Source organism: Heterodontus francisci, chromosome 29 (assembly GCF_036365525.1).
Source record: "Heterodontus francisci isolate sHetFra1 chromosome 29, sHetFra1.hap1, whole genome shotgun sequence".
Taxonomy (NCBI): Eukaryota; Metazoa; Chordata; class Chondrichthyes; order Heterodontiformes; family Heterodontidae; genus Heterodontus; species Heterodontus francisci.
In genome coordinates this window covers 30,699,388-30,714,521 of record NC_090399.1, presented here as the reverse complement: position 1 = coordinate 30,714,521, position 15,134 = coordinate 30,699,388, and the positions used below count along the sequence as shown (strand labels likewise).

General features: G+C 44.9%; 1 protein-coding gene across 1 annotated transcript; it reads right to left on the bottom strand.

Annotated features, from left to right (window-relative positions):
* Nucleotides 1-3,204: 3,204 nt before the first annotated feature.
* LOC137345988 (zinc-binding protein A33-like) lies at nt 3,205-12,938 on the bottom strand. Its single transcript, XM_068009258.1, has 5 exons — nt 12,563-12,938; nt 10,209-10,406; nt 8,979-9,001; nt 8,759-8,874; nt 3,205-4,028 (listed from the first exon to the last, which is right to left on the bottom strand). Exons 1-5 carry the CDS (start codon nt 12,911-12,913, stop codon nt 3,466-3,468), a joined length of 1,251 nt encoding a protein of 416 aa, XP_067865359.1. The 5' UTR covers nt 12,914-12,938; the 3' UTR covers nt 3,205-3,465.
* Nucleotides 12,939-15,134: the final 2,196 nt, after the last annotated feature.

Here is a 15,134-nt window from a genome sequence, read left to right as displayed (position 1 = left end):
CAATTCACCTATCAACCTGCAAGTCTTTTGGCTGTGGGAGGAAACCGGAGCACCCGGAGGAAACCCACGCAGACACAGGGAGAACTTGCAAACTCCACACAGGCAGTACCCAGAATTGAACCCGGGTCGCTGGAGCTGTGAGGCTGCGGTGCTAACCACTGCGCCACTGTGCCGCATTAAAGCATTACAAAACACATTTCAGTGTCTTTAAATATTCCTGTTACTGAGATAACTATGTTATCTGTGCCCAGTTCCAGAATGATAATATGTATAATAGACAAGACAAGGCCCAACACTGAACTGTGGGACACTTTACCAATTACCGGACCCGACTGGAAAGCAGTCCCATATTTAAAACTGTGTTTTGCCATACATCTTTTGTCAATGTGCCATCCATTGTGCAAGAACACTTTTCAGGCCATTGGAATTAAATTTCAGCACCCACTTTGTCAAAAGGTTTTTGTTATTCAATATTGTTGATCCACTGATAAAGCAGTGAGTTCAGAGGCTGGGGTTTGAAATGGAATTTACAGTAATGAGCACCATTATGACCAGCACCAAGCAAGCTGAACTGTGTAGGTCCTTACACCGCCATGGAAGAAGATGCCTTTTGTGTATCTGATGAAGAGCCTGAGAAATTGGTATAAAATTAGAGGAGAAAGCATAAACAGGGTCTAGTTGGGGTTGACCTGATGACGATGCTTAGCCAGATGAAGGGAGCTCAGAGGCAGGTCAAGATTATGTGACAAACCTGGTACCCAGTACCTGAAGCGAGCAGTAATCCAGAACAACGTTAATATGTAAGAACGAAGCCTACCTTATTGTGGAAGCTGAAGGAATAAACTTTAGACTGGACCTTTTTATTTGCACTGTCATCTTGAAATAATTCAGCAAGCCAGTGATCTGATGGGTAACATTATCCTAATCAGATAAACTTCTTCAAGCATAATATTGACCCTGAGGATTCACCCTTTCAGTTGGTTGAACTCCCATGTTCGTACTTGGTGTTCCTTTTGCTTCTTCCACACATCACCTACGTTGAATAAATGTTGTCCTATGAGGGACCTCATGTAAGCAGGCATAGATAACCTCTACAAATGAAGATTTCTCAGTAACTTGGTTTGGGACTCAAACACAGAGGTGGTTCCTGTGTATATAAAAACAAGAAATGCTGGAAATACTCAGCAGGTCTGGCAGCATCTGCGGAGAGAGAAGCAGAGTTAACGTTTAAGGTCAGTGACTCTTCAGAACTTCTATCTTGCTTGTGCTGGCCCTTTGGAAGAGCTATCTAATTATCCCAATGCCCTGTTCTTTCCCCAGATCCCTACAACATGATTTATTTGCAGGTCTGTATCCAAATCCCTTTTGAAAGTTACTTTTGAACTTGCTTCTACCACCCTTTCAGGCAGTCCATTCCAGATCACAACAAATTCAGATATTCAGTCAAGCAATAGCTTTAAGCAGTGCATAGAAAACATTCAGCTTGTGACAAAACCATCAGCACTACTGGCAACCAGGAAAATCGGAAGAGGCTTATAATGGGTCACTAATCCAATATCGTCCATTTTACACTATGATATAAACTCAGCTCTTGGCGTTAATTACGTCATTTTGTAAAATTTATAATTAAACAATTCAAGAAATGAAATGTGTAAAGGCAGAAGGTTATACAAATATTAATTATTCCCTCTGTTGTTCCACATTTGGGGTGGGAGGATTTTCAGTGCTCCATCCGGTCAAAAAAACTGCCCTTGCTGTTCCTATTTCAGGATGTGAAATTCAACCTGCGAATTGATGCACAATGGGCGGTACTAGTTTGACTTAGTGTTAAGCACCCTGCCTGATTTTCCTTCCTAATTAAGTCACTTAATTGGCCAGTTGCTCAGATGGATCCATCTGAACTCAGCTCACAGAGTCACAGCTCTGGGCAAATAATATTAGCTCCAAGCTCCGGATCTTGGGAAAGGCTAAGATCTTCTAGTGCAAACTTTAATGGTACAATGGAGGGATTTAGCCATGTTGTTGTGACCCTTGTCCAGATTGAGAAATCAGAGTGACAAGTTTATGTGAGCATTTTCACTACAAATGTAGACGTAGCAATAGTTGTGTGGAAAGTGTGGTTAATTAGGTCTACAGGAAATCAATTGTCACAGATAGCCGCTCTCTCTCTCATATATATATATATATAGATAGATATTTAATATATATGTGTGTGTATTATTACATCTGAGGACATCCATCCAGATAGCAGCTTGTGGATTTAAGTTAATGGATTGGGCCAGATATTAGCCAAGAAACTTTTTGGTGAAATTGGAGATAGGCGGGGTGCAAAAGCAGCCACATGACATCAGTCGCCCATTCTACTTCCTGCCTGATATTCAGTTCTATTGACTGAGACAACTAAATATGAAGCAGGGTATATAATGTGTGGCGGATGCGATAACGCCTGTTTTTTGCTCGACTACCCAAATTGAAGCTCTGTCTGTTCGCATCCTTCCATTTCTGAAAGTTGATAGACACGCAGCAAACAATCCATTTAGGTGGGGTGTCTTCTCTTGCTGCACCTTTGCTGATGGCTGTGAAGGCCAATCCTTGAGAGGCAGGTTCTGCCACAAGTGCTACACATGAAGCTGCCAAGTGGCACTGTGAGTTGTTGTTTTTGACACTGCAGCCTGTTACCAAGCTGCTGTAGCCACTGGTCATCGTGGCAGTGCACATCAGTCCACAGGATGTGTTGCCATTTCCTTCTTTTGCCAGACTAGGTGCGATAGTCAACATTTAGGGCCTTCATGGTACACTTGCAAGCATCCTTGAAGCGGAGCTTTGAGTGCCTCACTGGTCTTCTGGCCCCGGATACCTCACCATACAGAAGGTCCTTGGGTATGTGACTGTCTTCCATCCTGCAGACGTGCCCGATCCACCGAAGCTGCCTCTGTTTGATTAGTGCCAACGCACTTGGGAGCTCTGTCTTTGAAAGAACTGCTGCATTTGTGATTTTGTCTGGATGAAATTCCACCCCTCAGTATCTGCTGTTGTTTTAAGTGTGGTTACTTTGTAAATTTTACCACTAGGGTCTTCAATTTCTAAAGTCCTGACAATCTGTAAAGCAAACCAGCCAAAATGAATTGAATCCAGCATCCTGGATTGAAATTGGTTGTGAACCCATGAAATCACAGGCATTTAATCACACCTTTCCCTTATTATGTCCTTTATTCAATAACATACAAGCTCACAGTTTCAGTTCAGCTGGAATACAGCAATAATTCATTCCAGAACAATGCCAATTACTTCTTAATAATTCCAAAGACATCCACAAGATAACCCAGAGTGACAGCAAAGGAATGGTGGTTGTGTTTTGTTTTTATAATCTACAACATGACTCTAAAATATGAACGTTAAATCTGATTTTTAGCAATTCATTTCTCCAGCATAACTGTCGCTGCAATAAAACGACGCAAATCGGATTTATGACGACATCTGAAGGAGCTTCATTTGATTATTTGAGGCATTTCCGGGTGAAAAGACAGAAAACAGTTTTCCAGTCATTCTCCCACAGTGTGTGTGCAGGTGAGACATATTCCCAGCATCGTAAAAGGACACCTGCCCTCCCTCATAGTCCAAATAAATGCCAACCTTTTTTGGATTCACTTGAAGTGTGAGGTGATCAACCTGTTTCAAGTTTCTTTCCTTCTGTACAAAGAATTCCAGCAACCATTGCATCCAATTGGTTGTATAAGGACTTATGACCCAGTAGCCATTCTGCGTGCTCAGAGCTCTGAACTCTTTTCTGTTCACTGATTCTTTCACTACGCCGACCATCCACTTGGCCCCCTGGTCTACCTCAACCTCCCAGTAGTGTTTCCCTGATGTAAATCCTTTTGACCCCAGCACACAGATACAATGTTGAAATCGTTTTGGGTTGTCTGGGAGATGCTGTTTCACATAACCAACTCTCATTCTGGTCATGCTCTCAGACAAGATGAGACTGGGGTGAGCAGAATTCGGGTACAACGTCAAATGTGTCAATGCTGTAAAGAAACAAGAAGATTAGCACCTATAATGTAACCTACTATAGGCTGTAGTACTCTTGAGTATGGAACATATATTGGTAATTTTTAGATTACATATCATGCTTCATTTAAATTTTACTCCAAATACCTTGATGGGTTCAAACAGTACATCAACCACTCAAAGCATTAAAACACACCTGAACATTAATTATTGCTTTCACCTGACCTCGTCAGTTTCCAGATGGGGAAGTTTGGTTAAAATTGCCCCCAATTGGGATTAAATGTTCTACCATTTCCGGTCTAAACGTTGAACTATCATGTGCACGTACGAAAGATTATAACATAATTCTTCACCTAATTCCATCGAAACAAAAATAATTTCAAAACACGGTGAAACTATGGGCTGAATTTAGTGAGGCTGTTTGGAGCAGGAATGGAGATGTCGGGGAGCCGGAGAATAGCGCTGGACACCTCCGCCTGGAAATCCGATGTTGTTACGTCGGTTCCGGATTTAATCAGTGAGGGAAAGCTCCAAGGTGGTGGTGCCGCCTTGAGGTGATGGGCTGGCAATTTAAATTGCTGAACAGATAATTATAACACATGTGCATGTAATTGAAAGCAACTTCAATGGGGGGCTTGGAAGAAAGTGAACGACGGGAAGCCCTCACATGCCTTTGAATCCCCCGCTGCTGAAAGGTGACGGCACCATGGCCATGACCAGCACTGGATAGGGAAGAGGAGGGAGTGGAGGTCATTGTCAGCCTGCAGTGCTGTGCACTCGACACTGGTGGGCTTGGTCTCGAGTGGCAGTACCGGGTGGGCGTGATCTTGGCTGGCAGTAAAGTTTGTATGTGGTATTGGGTGGCCATACAGCTGGGTGATCTGTATGGGTGGCCATACAATCAGGTGAGAGGGTTGACTTTCAGCAAGGGTGGGCACTGAGGGCCATTAGCGCACAAGCCGAGAGGAGTAGCAAAGGCAAAGGTGCCAAGGCAATTTTGTCTCTGCAAGGACAGCGCTCTGGTGGACTACAGATCACCTGGCATGGTTCTGATCCACCCTCTCTTTGTGGACCACTGTGGTGTGATGCAGTGCCTCCGATGGAGGGAGGGCCAAGAGGCAGCTGAAGAACCATAAAAATAAGAGCAACAGCAGCCAGCCATACCAAGAAGGGCCCACCTGCGCGAGAGAGTGCACTGGACTTGACTCAGCTAACTCCAAATGTCCCAGTGGCATTGTCAGCGAGGACTGCAGCTCCCCAGGGAGGGTGTCACCAACTACGCACATGCTGCACGATGACTGGCGACCTATGGGATTCGGTGGATGCCCTATACCAGTGGCCCTGAAGATCACTGTGGCACTTAACATTTACGCATCCTGATCATTCCAAGGATCTACCGGGAACATGTATGGGGTCTCCAGGCTGCAGCCCACCGCTGCATCAAGGAGGTGAGCAATGCCCTGTTCAAGAGGGCCAGTGACTATGTGTGCTGCCGGACCGACCCTGGCAGTCAGGCCGAGAAGGCCATTGAATTCAGGCCCATCGCTGGATTCCCCCGGGTGCAAGGAACGATAGACTGCACGCATGTGACCATCGATGCTCCAACGGTCATCAACACGAAGGGCTTCCATTTCATCAACATTCAACTGGTCTGCAACCACCAAAAACGTTTCCTGCGGGTGTGTGCCTGCTTCCCGGCATGACTACATACTTCAAAAGTCCCAGGTGCTGCAGATTTTCAGGCCCCCTGCTCACCTTCAGGGATTGATTGGGAACAAGGTCTACCCATTGATGACATGGATACTGACACCTGTGAGAAACACTTGCAATGCAGCAGAGGAGAGATATAACAATTGCCATCCAAGCAACCATAGAGCAGACCATTGGGCTGCTGAAGATAAGATTCTGCTGCCTCGATCGATGCAGTGGAGCCCTGTAGTATACCCCAGCAAGGGTCTTGTGTATTGTGGTAATCTGCTGTGTTCTGCACAATCTAGCACTGCAGAGGGGGGAGGCCCTGCATGGAGAGGATATGATTGATCGCCAGACATGGAGGAGGGTGATGAGCAGGCAGCACTGGATTTTGAACCCCTTGCTCTGGAGGCCAGGCATAATTGAGCAATGGGCCAGGAAGGCAAGAGACATTCGCATATGTACCCGCTTCCTTGATGCGCCCTCAAAGTGAAATCAATAAAGTCTCATCTCAATGCATTCAGTCAGTCACCTCCTTTCTCCCTGAATTCGATGCCGAGTGCCCGGCTTAACCATGCACTCTGGCACATCTGAGATGCTTACCAAAGGGCTGTGCCTACACTGGCAGCCCAATAAGAGGGAAGGGTGAAGTCAGCATCTCACAAATAAGGCACGCAAGAATAAGCATTTTCCACAATGAACGTTAACGTCAAAAACAAAAAAATACTTTAAGGCACAAAACAAATGGCAAATGACAGACACCCTTGAAACTCCAAGTGGGTCGAGGTGGTTTTCTTTATACGTTTATGTGTGTTTCTTTGAAGTGTGACCCCTACAATAGCAGCTGGGCTGGAGGCAGGCTGTAAATCAGGCTGCCCCATGGCATGGGCTGACTTTGGCAGCTGCCCTCTGGCTGCCTGAGGCCTGGAGGGACACAGCTGCCCGAGGGTTTCCTGCACAGATGCAGGACTCTCCTCAGGCATCGCAGCTACTGGAGCTGGACTCACTGGCGGAGGGGCTGAGGAGCCACTGTTCACGCTCAGAAAGCCCTGAGGGGATACCCCAGCTGTGAAGTTCAGCCTCTCCTTCCTTTCAAGTATCACTTGAACAGAAGACTCTAGGTGCCTTGTCCTTCTCTCTCCTTGCCACTGCTGTGTTGAGCTCATGGCCCAGGTGATGGTGTGCACATCTGGATGCATCTGTGGAATCTGGCTCTCCATGAGGGTCGCCAGCCTCTCAATGGAGGAAGCCATGCACTCACATGGCTGAGATATGGCAGCACACATGGCATGGATGGACTCCACTACCGTCCGCTCATGGCAGTGCATGGCCTCTGGAAGCTCTGCCAGATGTTGCCTTACCTCTCTCTGCAACTCCAGCATGCCCTGTGCTGTCGACACCAGAGGCTTGTCATCAGCCTGGGGCTCAGCATGGGCGTGGCCATTCACAGTTCACTGACTGTCAGTGGCCTCGGCTGACACAGCCTCAACCAGCTGCTCGGGCACTAGTGCGGTTCTCTGACCAGCTTGTGACCCTGATTCTAAGACCGAATTCAGTCCCACCGAGATGGAGGTATCTGCGCGGGTGGAAGGTGCTGGAGAGTCATGTGATGGTGCTTCCTTTGAGCGCTCGTCCGTAGAGGTTGATGGCTGTCCCCCTTCTGTTGGAGCCTCCTGAGGATGCCGACCTGAATGAGAGAACACAAATGTGTGTGGGTGAGTCATTGCCGATCTCGTTATGCCAACCATATGTGATGTGGATCTCCAGAAATGTGTTGGTTGTCGAATGACGGATAATCCTCACTTTCTTGTGCGGAGGCTCCACTGTTGAGCACCGCCCTGGGTCCCCGCTAACTTCAGTGCCTCCTCCTCAGCTGTCGAGAGAGGCCATACGTGTGGAATTCCTCTACCAGTCCTTGAGGTTTCCCTGTTGTTATGAGCCCACTTGTCCTGCGAATGGAAAGAGGGACATAGTAGATAGAAATAGTGAGAGAACAGTTCTGCTAGTGGCAGCCCCTTGTCCCCTGCTAGGGTTTCCTACTTGGCTCCTGCCCACGTCAGCGCTCAGGGGAGTTAATGGGGGTGAGCAGTGAAAGAAGGTGGCCTGTGGCTGAGATGCAGCCATGCTTCTGGCAGGATGTGGTGATGCCTAACCCCCTTTGCCGGCACCTTTGTGGTGTCTCCCTCCCCATGTCGCACTGCCTCTCGTGTAGCCACATGCAAGCCCCAAAGAGGAGAGAGGTATGGAGGACTCACCTTGACAGAATGAAGGAGCTTGTTGAGTCTCTTCCTGCAGTGCGCCCATGTTCAGGGTGGGTGACCCCAGGACTGCTGAGCTCCTCCACGTTCTCCATCCAGGCTTGCTTGGTCAGGCGGGAGGGTGTCTTCTTGCCATCCCTGACCTCCCGCCTTTCCCTTACAGCCTGGAGGAGAATCTTCAGGGAAGCATCACTGAAGCGTGGGTCCATCTGGCGTCTTGTCTCTGCCATACTGTGGTGGTGGTGGGGTGGGGGGAATAGGGCAGTGGTCCAGGAGTCACTACCACACCGGGTTCAGTAGTGATCAGCAAAGATTAATGACTCAAAGGCAGCAATGCAAGCGGGGCTGACAGTGCTTTAAATATGGTGCCAGCACCTGCTCCATGGTCATCTGATGCCATAATCAGTACTTTCGGAGCCCGCCCCGTCACATAATTGGACAAGGCCTTGTGCCTCCATTACAATAATTGGCCGCCCACTGCATGATTGCAATGGGACGGACACACCCGCGGTAAACGGCGACAGGGCCCACTTCCAAGTCTGCCCCCGGAACCCACGACGGGTTAACTAAATTCGCCCTATATTTCTGCTACCTGCCGGGGGGAAATCTGATTATGTTCATTGAATCCTTCTGAATTAGGTGAATAAACAGATAATATTTTAAAACTGTGATCACAATTTGAAGCTTATCATAAGTACTGTATGATTGGAATCAGCAGGATTTTAATGGGTAGATGGATGTTGGTAGAGACTGTGATCAGTAATTGACTTTGTACATCAAGGAACACTGGTGCCTACCTGGTTTAATCGATTTCCTCATCTGCCTCCACACCATGTATTGAAGGGGGCCTCCAAATTCACCAATCAGCATATTGACGGGAACTTTGCTTTCTTGTCTGATCTCATCATCGGATCTTCAGAAGCAATAAGAAAATAGATTAATAATTGTAGATCAACATTGCACCGTTCTTATAGTGCAAGACAGAAAAATCAAGTAACAACATCTATAAATACTCACCCACTAAGAATTGTTTTTATCTCCTGAAATAAAAATAAATATATAAAATATGAATTTGATAGATTCATTATTACGAATATTGATAGTTTTCGATTAGATAGTAATAGGGTAACCTGGTACGTTAAGTGAGCTTAGATGTTTCACTACTTTGCCAAACTTATTTGCTGAGCCTAACATTGGCGATTCATGTCCCCGGCATGGTTCCTCTATCTAAGAAACAATTGCATACACCATGAGGATATTATTTTCTTCCCCACCCCAGCATGATAACATTGATGGGGCACTTTCCCATTTTGTAAAGCTCTGCTCTGTAGCATACTGATCAACACTGTTAAGAATTCAGTTATGTGATAAAGTGTGTGATTGAAGTAGAACTGTCTGGATACACTTTTTAATATTAATTTGAAATATGAATTCTAATGCAGCATGAATTGGATGCATTGCAATGTTTCTTTTACACATTATGCCTTAATACCATTTTGCCTAAGGTATTGGTGTAAAAAGAAAAAGAAAGGCACAAAGTAGCAGTGGGAAATAGGAAAGTTTACTAGTTAACATATTATCAACAACTTTCAGCCATGTGCCCACATCCATTGAGAATTTTAGTTGCGGCTGTTAATTCCAGGGAAGCATCCCTATAAGGACAATATCTATTAACTCCGACCTCTGATGAGACCTGAATAAAGTTATATTAGTGATCGTGGATCTACACAACCCCCACTACAAACCAAAACCTTCTAAAGCCAAACACTACAACCTGTATACATCTTGTGTGTTAGTACATTGTGTGCAATTGCATTGAGGAACATGTTTTTTTTAATATCAGTTCAATACAATTCCATAGCTGATTCTGCTACTTGTAGCTGCTACAAAGCAACGCCATCCCTTCTTCTTCCTTCCATGCACTTTGCCTCTGTCTCACTATTCTTCTATGCAGAACACTCCTGCACAGTCCCATTATCTGAATCTCAGCGTGTTCTGAATAAAAAAAAAATCCAACCTTGCAGAAAGCAAGTGAATATTTGTATAATTACACTGATGTAAAACAGCAAGCTTCTCTTTCTGTAACCTTCCAACTCATATTTCCCCCAAGCTTGGATGAAATTTGTCTGAAGAAGATAAGTGAAATCTGCACTTTCTAAAGGAGGGAAGATTTTTTGTTGCTTTGAATAGTGAGTGTGTCACGCTTATAACTGTGTCGTCAACAGGAGCAATAGGTTCAATAAGTACCTTCAGAAAATTCCACATCACTTGCTTGAAGGAAGGATTCATTTCGGTCGTTGCTCTGGTGCCACTCCCCAGTCTGTGTAATATTTCTTGCTCTCTCTGGTTGAATCGTCTTTTCAGTTCCTTTTCTTCTTGGTTAAGAATTTGGTGCAAATCAGCAAATTCAGCATCAAAGCGGTTTGTGAGCTGCTGTACCCTTCTCTACAAAAGTAATAATGCAGTATTATATTCATCTTCTATCTAGAACAGAAGATGGACATGAGGTTCATTCCAATCATCAGAGGATTGAGTTAGGAATAAAGTTTTTTTTTTAAACTCCAATTTCCAACCTCCAAAGTCTTCGAATGAGAGGAGACCTTATAGAGTCAAATAAGATACTAAGTATATTTAAGACAAATTGAGGGTGCTATTTCAAGTTATGCCCTGAAGATATGAGCAAAAACTAATAAAAAAACAAGTTAAGGGCTGTGGTAACTTCTTCACATAACAGTGATTAATGTCTGGAATCATCTTCCAGGACACAGTAAGAAAATGGTAAAACTTGATGTTAACAGTTCATTTTTCTTTTCCATGGATTTCATAATTCATGCTCCAACCATGAAGATCCCTACATTCTCTATGTAATACCCTACAATTACACAGCTGAGCAAGTGCTTCTGACATCTTACAAATTGATGTCCCTTAACTATTGACAAGTTATCATCATAATTTTATGAGATTCAGAATGTTGTTGCATTTTACATAGGCATATTTAATTTTTTAATTCATTCTGGGATGTGTACGTCACTGGCAAGGCCAGCATTTATTGCCCATCCCTAATTGCCTATAAGCCTATGAGAAGGTGGTAGTGAGCCACCTTCTTGAACTGCTGCAGTCCATGTGGGATAGGTACACCCACAGTGCTCTTCGTGAGGGTGTTCCAGATTTTGACCCAGCAACAGTGAAGGAAAGGCGATATAGTTTCAATGAGGATGGTGTGTAGCTTGGAGGGGAAATTGTGGGTGGTGGTATTCCCATGCACCTACTACCCTTGTCCTTCTAGTAGATGGTACACACTGCAGCAGCATGCACTTTTGGTGAAGGGAGTGAATGTGAGTAAATGGGGTGCTAATCGAGTGGTTGCTTTGTCTTGGATGGTGTCGAGCCTCTTGAGTGATGCTGGAGCTGCGCCTATCCAGGAAAGTGGAGAATATTCCATTGCTGCAATTGTATAAAGCCTTGGTGAGACTGCACCTGGAGAATTGTGTACAGTTTCGGTTTCTTTATCTAAGGAAGGATATATTTGCCATAGAGGGGGTGCAATGGAGGTTCACCAGATTAATCCCTGGTGTGGCGGGATTATCTTATGAAGAGAGAATGAGGAAACTTGGCCTGTATTCTCTAGAGTTTTAAAGAATGAGAGACGATCGCGTTGAAACTTGCAAAATTCTTACAGCGCGTAATGGATAGGATGTTACCCCTTGCTGGTGAGTCTAGAACCAGGGGCCATAGTCTCAGAATAAGGTGTAGGCCATCTAAGACTGAGATGAGGATGGATTTCTTCACTCTGAGGGTGGTTAATCTTTGGAATTTTTTCCCCCATAGGGCTGTGGAAGCTCAATCATTGAGCATGTGCAAAACAGGACTCAATAGATTTCTGGATACTAATAACATCAAGGGATAGTGGGAAAGTACAGGAAAGTGGCATTGAAGTGGATGATCAACCGTGATCCGATTGAATGGTGGAGCAGGCTCGATGGGCTGAAGGACCTACTCCTGCTCTTATGTTCCTATATTCCATTACATTCCTGACTTCCATCTTGTAGAGGGTGGACAGACTTTGAGGAGTCAGGAGGTGGGTTACTTGCTGCTGAATTCTCAACCTCTGACCTGCCCTTGTAGTCACAGTATTCATATGGCTGGTCCAGTTAAGTTTCTGGTCAACGGAGATCCCCAGGATGTTCAGGGGTGGCGGGGGGAAAGGTGGGGGGGCGGATTTGATGTCAAGGGGAAATGGTGAAGTTCTCTTTTGTTGGAGAATGAGTGAGCAAGCGCAACAAAAACAATAGTGTGCAGAGAGAAAAAAAACTTTAGCCCAAATACATTCAGTCAAAACTACTAGAAAGTCTACTTGCTTTGTATTTTCCTCTGGCTGGAAACGCCCATAGTGCCTGAAATACTGCTGACGTGTACTGTTAAAGAAACTGATCTCCCAACCCTTGTAAAGTAGCCCAGAACTGGCGAGCAATCCAGGATATCAGGACTAATCAATGAGATATTAGACATTTACAGAAATATAGAAAGGTGTAACCCCACAACTGATACAAGTGGGTGCTGAACAATGACTTGCAGAGTGCTGAGAAGCAAACTGAATGCACCTTGATATGTCTGCTGTTAGCAGTGAGCTGCAGACTTGGGTCAATGATGTTCTGACTGGTCCCACTGAACAAATTCAGCCCCTCGCTATTCTCTCTCTCTGTTGAAGTCTCCAGGAGCGATTGGACGGTCGTCACGATATTCGCCATCGGTCTGTTGGGTCTCAATACTTTCCCTGGAAAAAAGAGTCGACATTCCGGACACGAGCAGTTCCCATCCTCCCAAAAGATCAAAATGCAGGCTTTGCAGAAAACATGTCCACAATCCAGAGACACCGGGTCTTGGAAAAAATCAAGGCAGATAGAACAGGAAAGATCTTTGTTCAGATTTTCCAGGTGTTTTCTTAAGGCCATTTGAACCAGTCGCTGCTCCACTTTCTAATGATCACTTTCACTTTCTTAATGAGAAGGCAGGAGGCGGTTCCACCAGAATACAACAAAAACAAGGAATGTTGGAACCACTCAGCAGGTCTGGCAGCATCCGTGGAAAGAGAAGCAGAGTTAACGTTTCGGGTCAGTGGCCCTTCTTCGGAATTAACTCTGCTTCTCTCTCCACAGATGTTGCCAGACCTGCTGAGTGGTTCCAGCATCTCTCGTTTTTATTTCAGATTTCCAGCATCCGCAGTATTTTGCTTTTATCCACCATCATGCATGTTTATGAAGGTCGTTCAGTTCCTGTCTGCAAATTCACCTTCAACAATGTTTAGAATTGTTCTTCTCAATGAGATCCGGGCGGTGGTGTTAGGAACATATGGGATGGATTAGTGAGACGCCTTTCCCAACCCGTCATTATCCTGCCAGAAGCTTAGCATCCTTCTGAATATATTGTGCAAAGTTGGGTTGAATGTTAGTGTAGGGAAATCGAACTTGATTCCCACGTTATTTAGTCTTGGAATAAAACCCTTCTCTCACAAGCACAGTAAGATGTAAACACAGAGCAGAATTTTCCTGTGCACCACAGCAGCGAGTACTTCCTGCTGAGTACAGTCCAGTTCAAAATAAATGATCTCGGAATATATTTGCATTTACAGCATATGGCTTCATACCCTCCTTATCAAACATCCCAAAGCACCTCCATGAAATAAATTCATTTCTTGTGTTGTATCTTAGCCTAATATCAATATTTACTTGCGGGGAACATAAAAACTGACTGTAAAAGTTTCTGCAGGTATGTGAAGAGAAAAAGATTGGTGAAGACAAATGTAGGCCCCTTACAGTCAGAAACAGGGGAATTTATTATGGGGAACAAAGAAATGGCTGACCAACTAAATGCGTACCTTGGTGCTGTCTTCACAAAGGAGGACACAAATATCATACCAGAAATGTTGGTGAGCACAGAGTTCAGTGAGAGAGAAGAACTGAAGGAATTCAGTATTAGTAGAGAAATCATGTTGGGAACATTAATGGGATTGAAGGCCGATAAATCCCCAGGGCCTGATAATCTACATCCCAGAGTACTTAAAGAAGTGGCCCGAGAAATAGTGGATGCATTGGTGGTCATCTTTCAAGATTCTATAGACTCTGGAACAGTTCCTGCAGATTGGAGGGTAGTTAATGTAACCCCACTATTTAAAAAGGAAGGTAGAGAGAAAACAGGGAATTATAGACCCGTCAGCCTGAGGTCGGTAGTGGGGAAAATTCTAGAGACCATTATCAAAGATTTTATAGCAAAGCACTTGGAGAACAGTGGTAGAATAGGACAGAGTCAGCATGGATTTACGAAAGGGAAATCATGCTTGACAAATCTACTAGAATTCTTCGAGGATGTAACTAGTAGAATTGATGAGGGGGAGCCAGTAGATGTGGTTTATTTGGACTTTCAGAAGGCTTTCGACAAAGTCCCACATAAGGGATTAGCGTGTAAAATTAAAGCGCATGGAATTGGAGATAGTGTATTGTGATGGATAGAAAATTGGTTGGCAGACAGGAAACAAAGAGTAGGGATAAATGGGTCTTTTTCCAAAAGGCAGGCAGTGACTAGTGGGGTATCACAGGGATCAATGATAGGACCCCAGCTATTCACAATATATATTAATGATTTAGATGAGGGAACAAAATATAATCTCTCCAGATTTGCAGATGACACAAAACTGGGTGGGAGGGTGAGTTGTGAGGAGGATGCAGAGAGGCTTCAGGGTCATTGGGACAAGTCAAGTGAGTGGGCAAATGCATGGCAGATGCAGTATAATGTGGATAAATGTGAGGTTATCCACTTTGGTAGCAAAAACAAGAAAGCAGATTATTATCTGAACGGCTATAAACTGAGAGGGGAATATGCAACGAGCCCTGGGTGTTCTCGTACACCAGTCGCTGAAGGTAAGCATGCAGGTGCAACAGGTGGTAAAAAAGGCAAATGGTATGTTGGCCTTCATTGCGAGAGGATTCGAGTACAGGAGCAGGGATATCTTGCTGCAATTATACAGGGCCTTGGTGAGGCCACACCTGGAATACTGTGTGCAGTTTTGGTCTCCTTATCTGAGGAAGGGTGTTCTTGCTATGGAGGGAGTGCAGCGAAGGTTTACCAGACTGATTCCTGGGATGGCGGGACTGATGTATGAGGAGAGATTGAGTCGGT

What these genes read in the sequence shown, in the direction of transcription:
- LOC137345988 (XM_068009258.1), bottom strand. Translation starts at nt 12,913, where the DNA reads ATGGCCTTAAGAAAACACCTGGAAAATCTGAACAAAGATCTTTCCTGT. An exon ending in CTAACAGCAGACATATCAAG is followed by an intron (nt 10,407 to 12,562) that starts GTGCATTCAGTT and finishes TTACTTTTGTAG; the next exon opens with AGAAGGGTACAGCAGCTCAC. An exon ending in GAGGAAATCGATTAAACCAG is followed by an intron (nt 4,029 to 8,758) that starts GTAGGCACCAGT and finishes GTTTCTTTACAG; the next exon opens with CATTGACACATTTGACGTTG.